Source organism: Clinocottus analis, unplaced genomic scaffold (assembly GCF_023055335.1).
Source record: "Clinocottus analis isolate CAN_PGR_092001 unplaced genomic scaffold, fCliAna1.0.p SCAF_10, whole genome shotgun sequence".
NCBI classification, from domain to species: Eukaryota; Metazoa; Chordata; class Actinopteri; order Perciformes; family Cottidae; genus Clinocottus; species Clinocottus analis.
In genome coordinates, this window is record NW_027175821.1 from 15753017 (window position 1) to 15772747 (window position 19731).

The 19731-nt window shown below is 40.2% G+C and overlaps 4 protein-coding genes across 4 annotated transcripts; 1 reads left to right on the forward strand and 3 right to left on the reverse strand.

Annotated features, from left to right (window-relative positions):
• Positions 1–240: 240 nt before the first annotated feature.
• Positions 241–4478, reverse strand: aurkb (aurora kinase B). Its single transcript, XM_068583859.1, has 9 exons — positions 4367–4478; positions 3321–3359; positions 3030–3111; positions 2909–2954; positions 2513–2701; positions 2040–2178; positions 1665–1813; positions 1363–1537; positions 241–805 (listed from the first exon to the last, which is right to left on the reverse strand). The coding sequence occupies exons 1-9, from the start codon at positions 4370–4372 to the stop codon at positions 632–634; spliced, it is 999 nt and encodes a 332-aa protein (XP_068439960.1). The 5' UTR covers positions 4373–4478; the 3' UTR covers positions 241–631.
• Positions 4479–5446: 968 nt separating this feature from the next.
• On the reverse strand, positions 5447–8462 carry LOC137795731 (F-box/LRR-repeat protein 12-like). The gene is made up of 3 exons (XM_068593317.1): positions 8247–8462; positions 8034–8109; positions 5447–7314 (listed from the first exon to the last, which is right to left on the reverse strand). The coding sequence occupies exons 1-3, from the start codon at positions 8345–8347 to the stop codon at positions 6274–6276; spliced, it is 1218 nt and encodes a 405-aa protein (XP_068449418.1). The 5' UTR covers positions 8348–8462; the 3' UTR covers positions 5447–6273.
• A 2277-nt stretch (positions 8463–10739) lies between these two features.
• On the forward strand, positions 10740–15131 carry cops6 (COP9 signalosome subunit 6). Its single transcript, XM_068593319.1, has 9 exons — positions 10740–10876; positions 10998–11129; positions 11747–11835; positions 12267–12329; positions 12415–12462; positions 12561–12675; positions 13566–13658; positions 13883–13983; positions 14662–15131. The coding sequence occupies exons 1-9, from the start codon at positions 10765–10767 to the stop codon at positions 14800–14802; spliced, it is 894 nt and encodes a 297-aa protein (XP_068449420.1). The 5' UTR covers positions 10740–10764; the 3' UTR covers positions 14803–15131.
• Positions 15132–17410: 2279 nt separating this feature from the next.
• LOC137794653 (uncharacterized) lies at positions 17411–19100 on the reverse strand. Its single transcript, XM_068591581.1, has 3 exons — positions 19022–19100; positions 18758–18918; positions 17411–18250 (listed from the first exon to the last, which is right to left on the reverse strand). Exons 1-3 carry the CDS (start codon positions 19098–19100, stop codon positions 17411–17413), a joined length of 1080 nt encoding a protein of 359 aa, XP_068447682.1.
• Between the last annotated feature and the right edge of the window lie 631 nt (positions 19101–19731).

Sequence of the window (19731 nt, forward strand, 5' to 3'; positions counted from 1 at the left end):
AACTGAAGGTATGATTATTCTCAAATGGCACTATTTAGTCACCCTTCTTTTACGTTGCAGCGCATACTTTTATGTGCCTTGCAACGTATTTTGCAAGGCACAGTTCTATGACACTGCAGCAGTTTTAGTTGGATGTCAGTTATAAACTGAGGCCACATTTCAGCTGTTGCGTCACTCTTAAGTTACACTATACTGTTTGCAATGTGGCCACAATTTACCGACCGATTAAATGATCGCAAATGATTTTATAATATTTATTGGAAATTTAAAGTACAGCATGAGGGAAAATAAAAAATGCTTTTCACCCCAACCCTCAAGCATCTCCTCTTAAACTATTTGAGAACACAGATAGCCTTGAATCAGTCTAACAGTAGTACTTTGGTGTCAACACCCTCAGATACAGAAATTGAAAGTGTCAGAGAAGAAATGACAATTAAAACACAAAACACCTCTAGGCAATATACTAGACATATATAATGACATCACACTGTACAAGATAAAAAAAAGTGGGTACGCATTTTTACTATAGTGACGGCAGTTTGAAGCTCATGGCAGTGAAACCATAACATGCTGGCCCAGAGTCACTTGTGAAGGACAGATAAAACACCCCTCAGCGGGAGTCAGGCAAGGCTCAGGATTTCTTGGCGGGGCAGATGGGGGGTAGGACTCGGCGGGAGTTGGCTCGCACCCATGGGTGCTCAATGACCCTTTGTAGTGAGAGACGATCGACGGGGCTGTGGCGTAGCAGCTTGGTGATCAGATCCCGTGCACCATCGGAGATGGCTTTGGGAAACTTCAAATCCACCTGTAAGCAGTAAGATATTATTTATTAATGAAATGTGAACAATGACTGGTGCAGGAAAAACTGTTGTTAATTGCGATTAATAGAAACATTGAATGCTCTTTCTCGCAGAGCTGTAACAATGCACAAAGCAAGCGTAGCTCTACTCATGACAGTATTGCTACAACTAATCTGTGTGTGTGTGTGTGTGTGTGTGTGTGTGTGTGTGTGTGTGTGTGTGTGTGTGTGTGTGTGTGTCCTTTAGAAAAGATGCCATCATTCATTAACATTTTGTCTAATTGGAAAGATTATGGCATATTTCCACTGCATGGTACAGCCATACTCAACTTTCGTACCTGGTTCTTCTTTGCTACTACCTTGATACTGAAAGGTGGAGTAAAAAAAAACAAAAAAAACTGCAGACCACTGACTAGTCAAAAAGAAGTCACTTGCACGACAAAAGATGTCCTGCACAAACATGCCACTTACTAAAAAGCCACACTTCCATCAATAGTGGCAGTTTTCACCCCAACAACACTTTAACCAAAGTGGAAATGGGCCAATAGACATCCAACACCAACCTTCGTAATTCTCTTGTAAGTTTCTGAATGGCTGGCAGTTTCAAAAGGTGGGTTGCCTTGCAAGCACTCGAAGCAGAGGACCCCGATGCACCACAGGTCCACCTTCTCACTATGGGTGTGGCCCTCAATCATCTCTGGAGGAAGGTAGTCCAGCGTCCCACACATTGTACGACGTCTGGATGAGTACAGAACAAAGTGGTGAGCATGGCAAGCAGAGATTCAGCGACAAGTATATTCATGTGACAGTTTCTCATAGAGGTGCGTTAACATTATGGAGCATTAATAGAATGTCAGTTCTTCACCTTAGAGATGGAGCATGGACGGACCAACCAAAATCTGCAATTTTCAGCTCTCCACGATAACCGAGGAGCAGATTCTCTGGTTTGATGTCCCGATGAATCACTTTTTTCTCATGGCAATATATCAGTGCATCAGATATCTCCTCCATGTACTAGAAATATTGAGAGGTTGTTATTGGATCACAACAAGAGTTTAAATTGAACAAATTGTTCGATATAATTAAAAGATAGTAGCTATAATTAATTCCAGCCGTCAGACTGCTGTTCGAACAAAGGATACATTGAGGATTTGCTGATTACTATTATCCCAGGTTAATTGACAAAGACAATAATAGCACTGCTAAAAAGTTATCTTTTAATATCATAAGGAGTTCTTACTGTCGCAGTACGCTGGTCATCAAATCTTCCACATCTCTGCAGCTCCTTGTACATTTCACCGCGTGGGGCATACTCAAGCACCAAGAAGACCCTCTTTCGGTCATGGAAATAATTGTAGAAGCGCAGAATGTTGGGGTGTCTGGGGAGAAAAGACATTTTTAGGCAGCATTTAGACTGTGATTACAAAACAAAGTGAAGGGAATATCATGTGATCAAAATTCCTATTTGAGCAAGTTGACTACATACAAGTCACGGTTAAAAAGGTAAGGCTAACCGCAACATATCCATTTTTAAAATGCAAAAATGCAGAGGTTTATGGAAAATGAAGCATTGCGTTAGCCTACAGCAAAATGTACTTCTGTTTCCATGTAGCTCAAAGCACATCTAACCTACTAATAATTCTTAAAAGATGATAAATGGTTCATGTTATTGTTAGTAGATATTATATACTGTCGACATTTCAGGATACTCACTTGAGATGTGCCTGAATCTCAATCTCCCTCCTGAGTTGATGCTCTACACCCTCCTTCTCCATCTGGGACTTAAACAACACTTTCAGCGCGACAATGGCCTCCACCTTCTTCACCCTGGCTAGGTAGACATTACCAAATTTGCCCTTCCCCAGCGGCCGACCGATGTCAAAGTCATCAATGGAGACTTTCCTGATGGTGTACAAAGATCGATATTCTCACGTTAATCATTTAAAATGTATGAAAGTTGGGCTGTATCAATGTTTTTATTCAGAATTGACGCCATTAAATATGACAATAGACATTTGAAACTTATTTTGATAATCAATAGAAGGTTCTATGAAAGCATAACAAAAAAACAGAACTGACAACCAATACACAACAAGGGAATATAAATACTTTGAGGCTGCACTGGAGGATGACCCAGCATATTCCCTCCCAGGGCCTGAAAATGATAATATAATCAAATCAGGTACATTTCTTGAGGTGTCCGACTGCATGTGAAGAGGGGCAATATTACCTGTGATGGCATTAATTTCCATCTCTGTTCGTGGCTTCACCTGAACACGCTGTGGGCCTGCAACCAAGCTTGGGGTTGCGAACTGGCATTCAGAAGGAAACACAGATTTAGAAATGCATGAATATGTTGTTTTTTCCAGCCAATAATAGTGACCAATTTAAATTTTGTTTGATACTCATATCTGCCAATGATGTCATTTTAATGTCTGTGATAGTACAATTGCTGGTAATCAAATGTTAGTTTAACGCAGCTGGCAAATCCACAAATCCTTTTACAATTACTACATCTTACCGGTCGCTGGAAACCCCTGGGCTCATAATTTTCCTTATTCTGTGAAGGAATACATACAATTAACATACAATACATTTGAGCTTCTGTGTCTTTTGTTGAAGGTCAGAATTATGTTGAACTTGGAGTTGTGCTTGTTATTTTAGACAATGCTTAAAGAATGCCCAGCGAGGAGCATGTTAAAGTACATTTGCACAAATAATCCTGAAAAGACTCCATAAGGTTGTTTCCTTGTGACTTTCACCTCAACGTATAAGTAGTTGCTCAAAATCAAAAAGCTTGTGTTTAATCAAAGAAGACATTTTGAGGTTTCTTTGTAGTGTCAGCTATATTTTTTCTGATGTTTTGCCCAAATTGGACAAAATAGTAAGCGTCGTTCACAATCCCCTACAATAACACAAATTAACACAACGTTAAAGCATCTCAAGACAAACGTTAGAACAATTAAATCAACAGCTCACCCCTCCACCACAAATAAATATATACACGATGTGCCTTATTTTAGTAGACGCATTAACGTTAGACTGCACGTGCTCCTTCTTGTCTGGTATTCTAGTAAACGGTATTAATGCAACACATGAAGAAGTCCAAAAACAACTCATGCTTCAACGCTTAAGGATTGTTATATAATCAGCTTCATACTTATACGACTAATAGTGGGGAATCTCACGCTCTTCCTGTGGATCTAGTGAACTGCGTTTGGCTCAAGACGTTCACGTCACTCCATTTAAAAGTTAGCTTAACAAGGCCATTGTTTAGGTCGGTCAGATTGACACCATTACCCCATGCATGGACGACATACTACTTCGCGGGTTACTTCAGATTAAAGACCACCTTTCAGTGTACATACTTTGTGTGTATGCACGTTATATAGCGCTTGTTATGACGTGTCATTGTTCTGTGTTAGCTTAGAAAGGTAGCAAACGTTAGCTACCTTGTTGAGCTCAAATCAGTTTTCTAGTCGAACAACATAATTTAGTAAAGGAATTGTCCGTTGAACTCGTCTGTTACTGGTTCCTATCTCAAAGGTTAAAACAAACAACTGTTACCTGCATCGTAGTGAAGAAGTGTAGTATAACGTTTTTGGTAGAGAAAGAAATTTTGAACTTCCTCAGCCGCCAACGTTTTCAAAAAGCTTTCCTTTACATACCCGATTGGTCGGCGTGCCGCACACAAAAGGCTCCCATTGGTTAGAATTGTTGGAAGAGAACGCGTGTGATTGGTGTAAATCAGATGTCAACCCGCCCCCAACCATTTCCGACTACACCCTTTTAGTAATGGCTACCGTCTTCTCGATACCTTGCGGTTGCTTTCTTTATCAGCCTGGACAAATTAACTTAATTATATCACAATTTACGTCCCCTTAAAAAGACGAATAAATATGTTCATGCTTCTGATTTCATTAACTGCCTTGAAGCCTTTGAGCCGGCTAGTCTCGCCCGATTATGAGCTCTGGTTCATGTTGTGCAGTTTCTTAGAAAAGCTGATAATATAATTAGTGAAAACATATTAATAAACTGCATTCAACAGTCACGATCATAACGAAATATCTGTCGGTTGTGTTCACTCTTAAATTAGTGTTGCAATGAATTGTTGTGACATCTTCAAATAGTTTGTTTTCTCCAATAAACAGTCCAAAATATATATTTACAATGATATAACACACAAAGAGAAAAAAAGAAAAGCAGAAAACACACGTGGAACCAAACAAAGTATGGATCAATGATTGACAGGATTAATTCACTATCCAAATGTTCTGCCAATCAACTATTAGATAAATTAACATTCTTTTTTCAGCACTGACTACATCTTTTTTGTTCCAGATCCTAGAAGTGTAAACAAGCAAAACAAAATGTAATCTTTATGACAGTTTAGGATTGTTCATTCAGAAGCAGCACATACTGTTACTTTGACATCTACAGGTCTGTTGATCAACCCCTGGATTTCATGAGAAGACGGTTTATCAGTCAAAACAGATCTTCAAATAGTTTTTTTTATAGAAATATGCAAGTTTCTAATGCAATACACCAACAAAAAAAGACAAATTAAACATTAAGTTGTATTGGTTTAAAATAGGTTTATTCAAAACTCATTCATAGTTATTCAGAAGGTAAAATTATAATGGTTGGCTTGCTGCATTACAATTCACGTCAATAACAGAGATATTTCATGTAATTAATACAATAAACAACACATTTACAACTACAATGAAAGTAAGTAAGAAAGAATTGTGAATTGATGATGAATTGAAATATGTTGTGCTGTTTTTCTACAACACCAAAGTCAAACACCTGCTTGTAAACGGATACATATTTTCTAAATGTATACATTGCTAAAAAAAAAGAAAAAAGGAGTGATGGAACAGGAAACAGGAAACAGGTGGTGCCGCAGCATGCTTCAGTTCTCTGCCTTTGTAACTGAAACCTGCTTTTGTCTACAGTCTGGCTGTGACAGCTCGATATCATTTATTTTTATTGTGACCGAGTTTGATACAAATGTTGAAAATCATGTTCATTTTTGTTTGTGTATGAGCAACACATTTGAAAGCGATACTGCCCACTGATCAACCTTAAAGGTTGGACACAATAGATACCATGAGACAATATGAATCTTTGTACCTTCCAAGATTTTTATTCAGATTTGATACAAATAACATTTAAGAGAAAGATTGTCCTAAAAGCCTGAAAAGGCAGGCGAGGTGGACTATTTTATTAGAGTTTACCTCAAGTTTTCCAGTATAATACAGTTTATGAAAATTAAAAATGTTGTTGACATGAAAGTCTAAATATCTGATTCACATCCAAAGCTGGCTCAGATGAATCTGTGATATCTTGTAACCATGTGGGCTGGGCATTTTTACAATGATACAAAGTTATGAATTTTCTTTATAATACTACGTAAAATGGCTGAGTGAAAAGGGAATTGTATTTATATTGGCCAGTAGTAAAGACTTCATTTAGTCTGCACTGATCTGAACGGAGCAGTTGGTGAAAACTAGTGTGCAGGATGGTAGCAGGACAGCCAGAGAGCGACGCAAACTTGGAATGGGATCGTTCATGTCTAGTGTGTTGTTCTCATTGCTGTTATCTACACCCGCAGCTTCCTCATTGTCCTGCTCTTCTCCACTACCACCACCCTCCCCCTCCACGGCTGGTGGACACTGCCTAGGCTGAAAGGTCACATCCAAAAACTCCAGCCGGCTGAGCCCGCGGAGCATCCTGCAGCTCCGCACGATCTGCATCTCGCTGAGTGTGCAGGCCCACAGGCACAGACCCTTCAGGTCCTTCAGGCGGCTGGCACAGAGCAAGCCTGGCCCCACCTCTTTACCCCCCAGACTCAGTTCCTCTAGTCCGAGCCATCCTGCACCCAGCCCGAGGGAGGCCATCTGTAACTGGTAACCTTGTCGTCCAGTGATGCCTATTTCCAGAAATTTGAGCCTGGAAAGCCCTTCCAGCCCACAAGCGCCGTCCTTGGCAGCACAGCTCCTGAGCCCGTTAGCGGTAACACGAAAGGTGTCGCGCAGCTCTAATCGAATGAGCCTCTCCCATGATGTCAGACTTTGCAGATGCTGGTCCGTGAAAGAGGGCACATTGTTAAGGACTAACCTTCCAATACTAATCCCTGATGGAGGGCCATGCCCTTTTCGATGCCTTCCTTGCATTTGAGCACCAACACTGGATGTGGCTTCTGCTCTTTCCTGGGTATGGGCAGACGAAGTTGAAGTCTGGTTGAAGAATTCACGAGGCAGCTCACAGCCACGCAGCTCCAGCACCTGTAAAGACGTGGGTAGGGGCTGGCAACTGGGAAGGCTTCGCAAGTCTGCATGCAGAAGATAGAGCTTACTCAGGCGAGGGCACTTTGTGGACAAAGCTTTGAGCCAAGACTCGGAGAGAAAGGTGCCACCTCTGGCAGAAAGCAGCAAACCACGCAACCGTAGGCACCTTAGTCCACAACCGAGGTACTGACGCAGCAGGAGCCAAAGTATGCGGGACGTCACCTAACAAACAAGGGACAGTCACGTATGCATTGAGGGTGGGGGATGGGAGGCCAATGAGAGACAGTTTCTGTCAAAAATTGTACAGACATACAGAACCCATATGTAATAACATGTTATAGTTACTATAGTATTGTTTTATGGGATTATGGCAAAACAAGTTTATGATGCACAATTTATATCTAAAAAGATTTTTTAAGATATGCAAAGTGTATGATTTCCAATGCTCAAGGTTCAGTCATAGGTGGTGGAGAACATACACGTTTTGCTTCTATTGATTAGTTAAATGCTCTGATTGAGTCAATGAAGGAAATGAAGATGTGGTCGCATGTTTAGAAGTTATGTATGAGTCTTGCATTATATGCATGATTCTTCTTAGTTCTTTGTTTTTTAAAGATCGTAGCATTCCGACCCGTTATGGATTTGACAATCAAACAGTCAAAGTGTTATTGTGAGTTCCTGATGACACAAAGTTTCAGAGCTTTTGGTTGTCAAAGACAAAAAGTTAAGCTCTGACTATCCGCCGTTCTTCTTCATCGACAAATAATTTGGTAATGGCATTGCTATTAGTTCAATTGTTAATGGCAGGCTACATATAATACTCATATGTGTTGAGCGGACTGCATGAGGTGGCTATGTTCCCCAAATAAAATAATTACTATTGTATGGAGCGATACATTCAAAGAAAAGGGTTGACGCTAAATCGCGAGTATCATTCTTACCCCTTTCCATGCAGTCAGATCGACAAACCTCCACAGCTTTTGGTCTTTCACGAGACGTTTCCATCTTTTACACACTCTAAATGACACCGCAAACACAACAAATAACTTAATCATGTAACGTGATCCACGGCAAAGACAAAACTGGCACGGTGTTGTATTTTACAAGACGAATAACTGGTGAAATACTGTCGGTAAAGTGAAAGTCACCCTTACCTTCCAGCTCTAACGAGCTCTCGTACGCTCAAATACGACAACACGTCAATTAAAATGTTTTCTGGAAAGTAGTCCAGGTTACAGGCTTTAAATTCATCCATTTTGTCAACAAAACTATTTCAACCATGGACACGGACTGATTTCTCGACACACACAGGTTGCGCCTTCAACAACATTCCCTCGGAAACCACTGCCCATTGACTGTAGTACCGAGTGGTGGTTTTCCGCTTCAATTAAATATGCTTCTTCATGCTTAACATAACGTGTCTCGGTTAAATTCGGTCTTGCTTTCTGTTAACGCATGTCAGATTGTTTACCATAATTTTGTGGTTGAGGTCATTTTAAAGCGTACTGATGAAGCTATATTGCCATCTAACGTTCGTTAGGTGAACAGTTCACTGCGCCTGCGCGGTTTACCGGACAAGATGGCGACCAGCAATGGTGGAGGAATGGAAGTGGATGGGGCAGGCTAGTATTTCTCGCATATCTCACAATTTATGCCTGATATTAACATGAACTTGTGTGCGGACTGTTGCATGTGTCGTACTTTAGCGTTGCGATTGGCTGTAAGTAATGAATTAGTGGCGTTAAAGGTGGTATGTCGCGAGCTTGCTGACGAGCGGGTTAACGTAACGCACACGGTTCTGCTGTAAAGCTGTCAACAAATTCATCACTTTGGCTATTTGAGTCAGTATTTTAATATGTATAGTATTGCTTTCCTACTGGTGTTAAAATCAATAATTGGAATTTAAATCTGTCAACTCAGATAGTCTTAACAAAAACTAGTTTTGCCAACAATCCGATCTTTTAATTAGGGCTAGTCAGCTTTCCATGGAATCTCATTTCGTTCAATATTTGTATTTTCAGATATTTAGATTTATTAAGCCAAAGAAGTCCTTACATACAGTATATGGTTTTTGTCAATGCTCCTTTCCATTTGTATCTAAGAATCACTAAATTACTTTTTATGTAGATCCACATTTAAAACAGGTGAAAATGGAACAGTATCCAAAATGAGCCAATGGTGGACAAAAGAAACATGCAATAATAATAATAATAACTATAAGAATAGAAACGTGACTCGAATAAGGCATTGATTTCTATCTTTAGCTCCCTCTCTTGTCTTTCTTATCTTTCTCAATCTCTACTGTTCCTTAACCTACTCTCACTCTTATTGAATTTCATCAAACAGTATATATTATAAGCTATAAGTCAGAAACTCTAACGTGTGATATGAGGGGTGGCCAAAATCGTATCATATTGTGCATCAAAAAATACTAAGCACAACTATTATACCTCAGGAGATAGAGCTGTTGTCAACTAAGCAAATCCCTCGTCTCTGCAGTCGACATATCAAAGTGTCTTTCGACAAGATAATGAATCCCAAATCTGCCAGTACTTTATCGCCAATGACACACATAATAGGCAGTTAAATAAACGATATATAACACACACTGTGTTGACACAGAGTCGGTTTTGAATCATCAAATATCCTTACTAGTAGTTGTGATAAATTAAGGTTTTGTAACCTTAACCGATGGTCAAAGCTTATGAGTTCAGGAGAAAATGAGCTAAGTCTGCTTTCGTCTTTAAATCCTTCTGGGTTATAAACTGTCTCCATCTTTTACGTGCGTCTCCAATACAGACATGTACATTTTAACAAGTCTTGGACTATGTAGCTTTTTAAATGCTGAGGCTTTATTGGTCATGTAGAATCCAACAGCGTGTGAGTTGATCCGGGTCGTTTTGCTTGCTTCTGTGGCTGCAAGACGCTGCGTTTGTGTGTCAATTTGTTTCATAACTGACAACACGGGTCGTCAAAATAGGCAGTGGGTGGTGGTTTTGTATGTACATCAAAAAGTTAAAGTATTCCATAAAAATTACATTAAAAAGTCACGATATAGTATCATAAAAACATGACTGTATGAAAAGGTTTATTATATAGTCATACGTGTCATAATAAATGTCATAGTGGTCCATCAAAATGCAATAGAAAATGAAAAAAAATATGAGTATCACAGGAATGTCATAAAATATGTCAATAAAGAAAATAACATATGTCATAGTGTAATATTTTACCTTTTGAGTTTTATGATACTAAAAGTCAAACATGTTGCTTGTTTTTTTTACAATGCAACAATCTTTGGACAGTTGGGCTTCATCCAATTGATAGTTATCTGACAATTTTCTTTTTTTTAAAACCATCAACAAAATATGCAGTGTGGTCACACTGTTCTCTGTTCAGGTGATACTCTAAATCAGAACAAAGGGAAATGTCTGATCCAGACCTTTCTCCATTTCTTCTTTGACGTTTTTTAATTTAAATTTAGTTCCATAACATCTTGTCCATTAAGATTAATCTGGAATAATATTATTTGGGCATCTTGCGCTATTATTGTTACATTGAATTGGTTTCAAACACGCATCACTGAATCCTTACTTATATTAGCAAATGTTCAATCAATAACCCAATAATAATGCCCACCTACTTTGTGTGACTGTAGCCAGCCCCAGTGTTATGGCCGCAGGCGTCACCGGAAGCGTTTCTGTGGCCTTACACCCTCTGGTTATCCTCAACATATCCGACCACTGGATACGCATCCGCTCACAAGAGGGACGACCAATGCAGGGTATGTATTGGGGAAAAATGGCTTGTGAGCAGTAGTGTAATTCACAGTTGGTCTAATGTTCAGTAACTGAGTGTAATTAAGAAGGTTATTATATATTACTGTGTTTATTTCTCCTGCTCAGTGATTGGCGCCCTGATCGGGAAGCAGGAGGGAAGAAACATCGAGGTGATGAACTCCTTTGAGTTGCTGTCTCACACAGTAGATGACCGAGTGCATATTGACAAAGAGTACTACTACACCAAGGAGGAACAATGTTAGTGGTTTGTATTTGTTAAGGGCAAGAAAACAGCTCTATTCTGTTTAAAAAAGTTTCTCCTTATATGACAATGTTTTAAAAATGCAGTGCAGCCAGTGATGCCCTGGCAGGCCTGTGTTGGTGTGAGAATACAGAAGAAGACATACTCCCCTTCTGAGCCCTGCTTGTGTTTCAGAAAGTGACTTAATTATTGATATTAGCAAAACAAGCCTCATAGAGTTCAATTCCTAAAATACTTTTTTTGTGTGTGGGAGTGATAATTGGAATAAGAAAAGTGGAGACATATACATTACATGATCTACTCAGATATTTCAGACTACACGGGTCTGGCAGAAACTATTTTAGGTCAAGGGTCCCATATTGCCAAGATACCTATAAATGCATTCATGTTTTGGTTCTTCTTTGACACATTCATTGTCTACTGTAACAGTCCATAGGGGACTTGCTAAAATTAATACAATATGTGGTGCAAACTTTCCACGTCAGGATTTGGTTAACAAACCCGTCCTCACCCGCCAAATCCTTTTAAAGAAACATCAGTGACAGATTTCTTCACAGGGGAAACATTAGATTAATTTATTGATAAACAAAGTAATGTGCTTTTTGTCTCTCAGTTAAACAGGTCTTCAAAGAGATGGAGTTCTTGGGCTGGTACACCACAGGCGGCCCTCCTGACGCATCAGACATCCACATTCACAAGCAGGTAGGCAAAAGTTGAAGGGGCTGGTATGTACAGTCAAGTTGAACGAACATCTTTAACTTGTCACGGATCCTCACTCACTGAGTCAGCAGCAACCGGACACCACGGTTTTAAATCAGGGTTGTCCTGCATTCACCGCGATCGGTCAGATACCTGAGATACAAATTTTACATTGAAAACTAACACCGAGCATAAATATCGCAGAGATTCTGACATTTTGTGTTATTGATTCATGATCAACCAATATAGATGTTGTGTTTACTGAATTCCAACACAATGTCAACTCACAAAAACGACATGCAATGCACTGGTTATTTCCCGAGGTGACTTTTATTTTGTTGTTATCAATAAAAGTAAAATCATCTTCAAGCCTGATAGTTCTGTTAGGTTGTTTGCACTACAATTTCTTACTTATTTTCCTTATTCTCTGCCAGGTGTGTGAAATTATTGAGAGCCCTCTCTTCCTCAAGCTCAATCCAATGTCCAAGCACACAGATGTGAGTTCCTCTGCATTTTAACTTCATAAATGAGAAAACGATTTAGACACAGCTGCTTTTAAATGATGTGCCTTTTTCCCTTCAGCTTCCCGTTAGCGTTTATGAATCTGTGATTGACATCATCAATGGCGAGGTAATCTTCATATTTCTCATCATCATTTACATAACCTTTCCTGCAGCAGTGAGCCAGATTTCCATTGAGAATTGTCAATGTCTCTTTTTATTTTTTAGGCTACCATGTTGTTTGCTGAGCTGACGTACACTCTGGCCACAGAAGAAGCCGAGAGAATCGGGGTCGACCACGTAGCTCGAATGACGGCCACGGGGACCGGAGAAAACTCAACAGGTAAGAGTTAATGTTCTGTAATGTAAACACAGTGGCTGAGATGTCCTGTTGGCTATAAATCATTATGTATTGTTGTTAAGGTTGATTTTATAAACATTGTTTATTTAACCTATAACTCATAAAAGGTGTTATCTCATCTCTTATCTCAGATTTTAAAGATCCAAATAAAATGGCTATTGCAGCTCTGATTTATTCTGTACTGTTAGTTCAATTTCAGCAGCAATGTTGTGACTTCTTTGTGCTTTATATTTGTGACCAGAATATGAAAGACTATTCAAATTAAAGATTAAAAAGACAGGCTTGGTAGAGCAGCAGAAGATTAGTCTGTAATGGACTGTGTTGTTTACAAGATGTACTTACTAACATAATCCCTCATTCACAAAGGACTCATCTGGTATTTAGGATTTTAAAGTGTTGTGTGTTTCATCTGTGGGTATATGAGCTCAAATTATTCAATGCATTTTCCGCCATATACTGGTTTTAGTTGGTATCTAATTAGGATATTTGGTAGACTTAAGTCCAATTCATTAATATTGACCAGAAAAAAAAAAAATCAAACTCTGATGTCAATGTGTGAAAAGTAAAGAGAATTCATAATTAAATAATTCTGACGCAGATCACAGGCTCCCTTATCTTATATGATTTACAGATTGCTGCCGCATATTGAATTAAAGATGATATGTCGAAGTCTCGTGTACAATAAATTCAGAAAAACTAAAAACCCTTGTGTGGTTCCTTCTGGCGAATTAAATTAATCAATCGATTAGTCCAACAAAATGTCTTTTATTTATTCCAAAAGAAGATGTTTAACCTGCAAACTGACGATGGGACCCAATCAGACAACATGTACTCTGTCTTAACTCCAGTGTTCTCTTGGTTTTCTCTGTTAGTTGCAGAGCACCTTATAGCCCAGCACAGTGCGATAAAGATGCTCCACAGCCGGGTGAAGATAATTCTAGAGTACGTCAAAGCCGTGGAATCAGGTGAGAGGACGACGGGGTCTAATTGAGGCTTTGGGAGCAAAAAAATGTGAAGAATAAGTCAAGAAAACATCTGTTCTTAGATGAGATGTTTCCTTTCCTCACTTTTACACTCGGACACACCTCCATAATTACGCTCCCCTGTTTGACACCGGCATGACAGCATCGTCTTATCTCAATGTTTAATAAACCGTGCTTTGACTTGTTTTATTTCTTCTGGACCGCAGGAGAGGTGCCATTTAACCACGAGATCCTTCGAGAAGCCAACGCCCTGTGCCACAGATTGCCGGTTCTCAGTACCATAAAATTCAAAACTGACTTCTATGATGTAAGCAAGCTTTGTGTACCTTAACGCACAACATGTTTTTACACGCTAACGCATGTTGGTGGTTTCATCAAAATGCCAAAGGATAAGGATAGCATTCGTATCAAAGAATCTAGAGAAAAGGCTAAAACAAGCTCGGTCCATCTCTAAAGACGTTCACCTCCCCAGTCGCTCTGGCTCTGAACCCAAAGCAACTTCATTCTGAACACAAATCTATAGTTTCTGTTCTTAAGATTATGGTTATTCTTTTGTAATCAGAACGATAAACAGACAGGAGGAGACACCAGTACGGTGATGGTTTTACGACAGATGCCATAGACAGTCCATGTCTGTTTTAGTGGACAGAGTTCAGATCCGAGGGTAATATCAATAATAGCACATAACTTGGATTCTATACACGTTTTTATTTTCCAAAAGCTTCAATAATTTTATAAAACAGCAGGGCACTATTTAGCAAACGGCACTCAGACAGGAGTAAATATTGCATTTCTTGGGAACCATTTTCAGCTGCGGATCAATGCATTGTTTTGGTGCTGGTGAGTGTTTTCAGCGTGTAGGGGGTGAGATGTGAGGCTCAGCCACGTGTGGACAATTCCAAGTTGATTTAGGATTTTGAAAATGAAATGTCTTATTGGCAGGTGATTTCTGTAACGCTGCCTTTCTTTTCTTCCCCCCCTGCAGCAATGTAATGACGTGGGCCTCATGGCTTACCTAGGCACCATCACCAAGACCTGCAACAGTATGAACCAGTTCATCAACAAGTTCAACGTCCTGTACGACAGACAGGGAATCGGCCGGAGGATGAGAGGACTCTTCTTTTGAGCGGGCAGTCAGCCGAAGCAGAGAGACAAACATGCACTGCAGTTTCTTTTTCTGTTTTTTTTTTGTTCTTTTTGGATATGTTTGTAATTTTGGTTTGCTAAAACAAATTCTGCAGTAACTTTTCCAACAAGTTTACTATTTTCAACCACAAGTGTATCGAGAAACACTTCATTACACAAATCTAAAAGAGATATGTACAAAATGGCAAAACCTTTTCGTGGTTACGCACAGAAATGAATCCACTAAACATGAACGTTATAATATTTTACCCCGTTTGTTTTAGTGTTTCATGTTGCTGTATGTAATAAATAATCTGCTGATTTTTTTCATTGGACTTCGACTCTTCTTCTTTCTAAGCTTGCAAGATTGTATAGTATTCATGAAAATAATATTGAAACATGGAATAGTATATTATGTCATAAGGAAGTGTTGTATGCGTTTAATTGGATTAAACATGTTGAATTATAATCATAATATTCCATAAATGTTGTAAAAAAAATGTTGTATTATGCCTTGAAGTGATAGGAAAGATGTCAAAGTAAAAAAATCATGAGAACGTAATTGTTCTCCAACAACGACGAAAAGGTTTATTGGCGGGTCGTCAAGTGTGTCCCATAATTGTGTCTTTTGGACTGGAGAGTGAGGTCAGGTGGCGCTCCAACCAGGAGCCCAGCTCCTCAGACAGGAAGAAGATGAGCCAAAACAGACGCATGTTCCACACAGCGTACAAATTAAAACACTACGAGGAGGTTTAAACACATGGAGCAGGCGTCTGCAACAAGATGTCATAAAGAGTGTCGTAAAAACACCCAAACAAGTATCTTACACAGAAACAATGTCAGTCAAAAAAACAGTAATGGCAGAGTTATATGTTGTAAGAATGTCACAAGATAATATTTCGTTGAGTCTCATGAAGAATGGAAAAGTATGTAATCAGTCATACTATATTATATGGGGAAAAAAATGTTTAAACAAAATTCATGTAATTAATTCTTAAAAGAAGATGGTTGAGGTACAAACTTCAAAACATACAGAATTCCCTTTCGGCAGATTTTTAATGAACTCTTGAACTTTGAAGGAAATGGCCGCCTTGTGAATGAAACGAGTAAACTGAGACGTTCATACGCGCCTTTAGCTGTTCTATAGTTGTTCTATATTATATATAACTACTCTACTTTAAATGTCTGCTCTGGATCGTCTGCAGGCCACCCAGAATGCTGCTGTGTGCTTCATTGACGTTAATAGTTTTCGGACAACAGATGAGGTCTACGGCACAGATCAACAATGCAGCTTTTATCCCCTGCAATGCTTGGACGTTTAATCAATTCAAAGATTTGAATCTGCACATCTAAAAAGGAAAGATTAGCACAGTCACACCCTGTGTTGTATTGCCTCACAAGTGCTTTTTTGATGTGCCTTCCTTCCCTCCTGCAGCAATGTAATGACGTGGGCCTCATGGCCTACTTAGGCACCAGCAGCAAGACCTGCACCAGTATAAACCAGTTCCCCAACAAGTTCCACATCCTGTACAATAAACAGGGAATGGGCTGCAGGGTGAGAGGGCTCTTCTGTTAAACTGGCAGTCAGCCAAAGCAGAGACAAACACGCACAGCAGTTTATTCTTGCACTTTGGTTCATCTAGATCTGTTGGCCTTTTTGGTTTGCTGAAACTAATTACGTTTCAAACAATTTTCATCCAAGAGTATCAAAAAGCGTTTGATTACAAAAATCGCTCAACTCTTTCTTAAATTCAAAGTAATCCACTATTATTGTACGATTATACTATTAATTCTGTTTATGTTATTGCTCATTATGTAATAAGGGATCAGCTTATTGCTTTAATGGGATTTTCAGCGCTCTTCTTTTTATGCATAAATGATTGTAATAGGGGAGACAATCTAGTAACTCTACACAACGTCAGAGCTGCACTCTGAAATGAGTCGGTGTCGGTCGGATGTGCAGCTGCAGGTTTATTGTCAGGAGTGTTTTCAGTTTGTCTTTTGAAGTTGTGTTCCTGCTGTTCGATTGGGAGGGAGGGAGGGGGGAGGGGGGGCGTTACGGCTACAAAGTCGGGGGTCTAACAGGAGTCAGCATTTTTATGGGTATTAAATGTAAAGCGGCACCAGACATGAAGACCCCCGCCATGCATGTTAGCACTTTACTTTACTAGTCTGCTTCTACGTGCCATGTGGCTCGAGCTGGAGCAAACATTTATATACCTTTCTGTCTTCCTGCACCTTTAAGAAGAAAGTATTTACAGAGCCAAAATACTACTCCTTCACCGATGAAAAACTGTTTTGTGAAACTTTATTATATCATTATTAAAAAAGTATTTGCATTACATGCTTGTGAAGACTAAAAACAGTTTTTGTTAACGTTCTGACAGTGATGATAGGAAACACATCAATACATTAACAGTTGTCAATTTGATAAGGTTTAAACAAATACGCAACTTTTCAACGCTTTAGTACAAGTCGTAGTCCATGATGGTACATTTGCAGATGTTATAATCCCTCAAACAATGAACAATGTTCAACCTTATTGTTTTCAATCAAAGTCTGTTTCATTTAAAGTTACACCCTCTTTCCTCCATCACTTCCTGGATGCCTTACTGACTGTGGCCTGACTCTGCAGGCTCATCTGCAGTCGAGGGCTGCGGGTATTGGAAGCGGGCGTCGTCGTACAGGTCATCCCTGGGGTCGTAGGGCCTCGGGTAGTAGTACGGGTAGACTTTCTTCTTCATGGGGGTAAGGAGAGCTGGCTCCACCACCTTTTCCTCTTTCTTTTCCTCCACCACAGGTGGAGGTGGCGGGGGCATCATGATCTTCCCCTTCATGGGCCTGGGTGGGTGATCAATCAGGCAATCAGGGTCCCAGTAGGGGTCACAGTCGTACTCCATGCCCTTGAAGGTGCGGATGGGGACCGGGAGAGACTTCTTGATGAGGACCGGTGGAGGTGGAGGTGGTGCGGACTTCATTGGTGGAGGGGGAGCGGACTTCATTGGTGGAGGGGGGGCGGACTTCATTGGTGGAGGGGGGGCGGACTTCATTGGTGGAGGTCCGGGCACTAAGACGGGAGCCGAAGCTTTCTGGGGGGTGCAGTGGGGGTGGTAGCGGGGGTCGCAGAGCACAGGCACGGAGCCGCTGGGCAGGTAGACGATGTGGGGCTTACAGAGGGGGTCTTTCTTGTTGCACAGGTAGAGAACGTCAGCCTGGGAAATGACTGGAGCAGGAGGGAGAGGAGGAGGGGTTGCTGGGGGCTCTGTGGGAATCGGGACCCCTTTCATTGAAGACGGAGGAGCGATTTTGCACTTCTTGTCTGTGGCTGGGTCACACACGGCCATCGGCATTGCCAGCTTGTTCTGGTAATAGGACGCGTCGGGGCCGTAGGTGTGCTCCAGGTACCTCATCTGCTGGTAGAGCATCCGCAACTTGTCAATCTCATAGAGCTGAGAGGAGAGGGAAAATAAAAGGAGAAATCAATGAAGAACATACATATTTCATCATTGCAAAAGGAGGTTCAGACAGTGTCGGGGTTCAGGGTTAAATCATCCAGATGATGCTGATGGTGTGAAGAGAGCGTCCCTGGTTTGAATCCGGTAACATTTCCGACCCGGGGCGACACGGATGATGAACATGGACACCACATATTCGCATGCGATGTGGGATGCAATTTTTTGCTTCACAGCAGGAAGCCCACAAGTGAAATCAATTTTAACTGTAATATTTCTATTTTAAAATATATATATAAAAGCTTTCTGAGGCATTTAATAATTCTGGGTGTGTGGATAACGATTGTCCTGAATTAACACATTCTGTCTTCGGATGCATTTCTGCTAGTATAATTATTTTTGAGGTCATACTCCCAGAGACATTTAGATTCTCACTGGAGTCTCCCAGGATGAGAAAGTGTGCACAAAGTACCATATCTTTACCTTCTATCTGTAAATACTCACCCCCTCAGTGTGTCCGATGCTGCTGTAGTAGCGGTAGTAAGACTGGAAGTCTGGGTTTCCTCTGTGCCACCTGGGGTCTGAGTTGCGCTTCGGTCTGGAGTGACTCAGAAAGCCGTTTGCCGTTTCTGAGGCGATGCCAACATTAGCGACGGGTACCATCTCTGTTAAGAGAGGAGATGAAGCGCAGTCCTTTAAATGATACAGAACTTCTTCACAGTTATTTTCAGCTGTGATATCCTGAAGTTATTACAGATCGGCACCTACCTTCCTGCTTGATGGTGCTTAAAAACGTTTTGGCCTCCAGCAGGCCTGCAGGAGGAGACATGTGATGGATGTTGATCATCTTGCTTTCACAGGTTTTTGTACTTTTTTTTAGTAGTTATACAATAAAAGAATCAACACTTACCCGGGAGCAACATCACACAGCCGAGTGCCCCCAACAGCCATAATGAAGAAAGCATTGCAAACTCCTGTGTTTTATGGCAATAATAGATTTGCATCATTAACAGGAAAATAGTAGAAGTTTAAATAAAGATATTTCTATTTGATAATATAAATTGTAATCTTTTAAAAACTAATTTCACTCTAGTAATACACCACTGATCACACAAACATTATACATGTATAGAAGAAACTATTTGGCTTGTTTCACATATTTAAAAGTGCAGGCCTTTTAAAGTATAATTTTATTGTATAATAGATGGGAGAAAATATTCAGACTGATGTTTCATAGTATTACAAGAAACACTTCACATCCTGAGGTTAACTTTGTCTTCTTTTGATTCTAAATACACATTGTTCTGTAGGAAATATTAAACCAAGCAGCGACAGGAAATAAGGATGAAAACTGAATTACATGCAGTTTCCAGTTATATTAGTCATCACTAAGTGGCTAAAACGGATCACCCCACAATGTTTTCCTCACCTGTCTCAGGAAGCGGTCTTTTCTGCACCAACAGGGCCGAGCGGGTTAA

What these genes read in the sequence shown, in the direction of transcription:
- aurkb (XM_068583859.1), bottom strand. An exon ending in GGAAATTAATGCCATCACAG is followed by an intron (nt 2,955 to 3,029) that starts GTAATATTGCCC and finishes TATCATTTTCAG; the next exon opens with GCCCTGGGAGGGAATATGCT. An exon ending in ATGACCAGCGTACTGCGACA is followed by an intron (nt 1,814 to 2,039) that starts GTAAGAACTCCT and finishes CAATATTTCTAG; the next exon opens with TACATGGAGGAGATATCTGA.
- LOC137795731 (XM_068593317.1), bottom strand. Translation starts at nt 8,347, where the DNA reads ATGGATGAATTTAAAGCCTGTAACCTGGACTACTTTCCAGAAAACATT. An exon ending in GAGCTCGTTAGAGCTGGAAG is followed by an intron (nt 8,110 to 8,246) that starts GTAAGGGTGACT and finishes GGTGTCATTTAG; the next exon opens with AGTGTGTAAAAGATGGAAAC. An exon ending in ATCTGACTGCATGGAAAGGG is followed by an intron (nt 7,315 to 8,033) that starts GTAAGAATGATA and finishes CTTGTTTGTTAG; the next exon opens with GTGACGTCCCGCATACTTTG.
- cops6 (XM_068593319.1), top strand. Translation starts at nt 10,765, where the DNA reads ATGGCCGCAGGCGTCACCGGAAGCGTTTCTGTGGCCTTACACCCTCTG. An exon ending in CTACACCAAGGAGGAACAAT is followed by an intron (nt 11,130 to 11,746) that starts GTTAGTGGTTTG and finishes TTTGTCTCTCAG; the next exon opens with TTAAACAGGTCTTCAAAGAG. An exon ending in CGTCAAAGCCGTGGAATCAG is followed by an intron (nt 13,659 to 13,882) that starts GTGAGAGGACGA and finishes TCTGGACCGCAG; the next exon opens with GAGAGGTGCCATTTAACCAC.
- LOC137794653 (XM_068591581.1), bottom strand. Translation starts at nt 19,100, where the DNA reads ATGATCAACATCCATCACATGTCTCCTCCTGCAGGCCTGCTGGAGGCC. An exon ending in AAGCACCATCAAGCAGGAAG is followed by an intron (nt 18,919 to 19,021) that starts GTAGGTGCCGAT and finishes CTCTCTTAACAG; the next exon opens with AGATGGTACCCGTCGCTAAT. An exon ending in GCATCGGACACACTGAGGGG is followed by an intron (nt 18,251 to 18,757) that starts GTGAGTATTTAC and finishes CTCTCCTCTCAG; the next exon opens with CTCTATGAGATTGACAAGTT.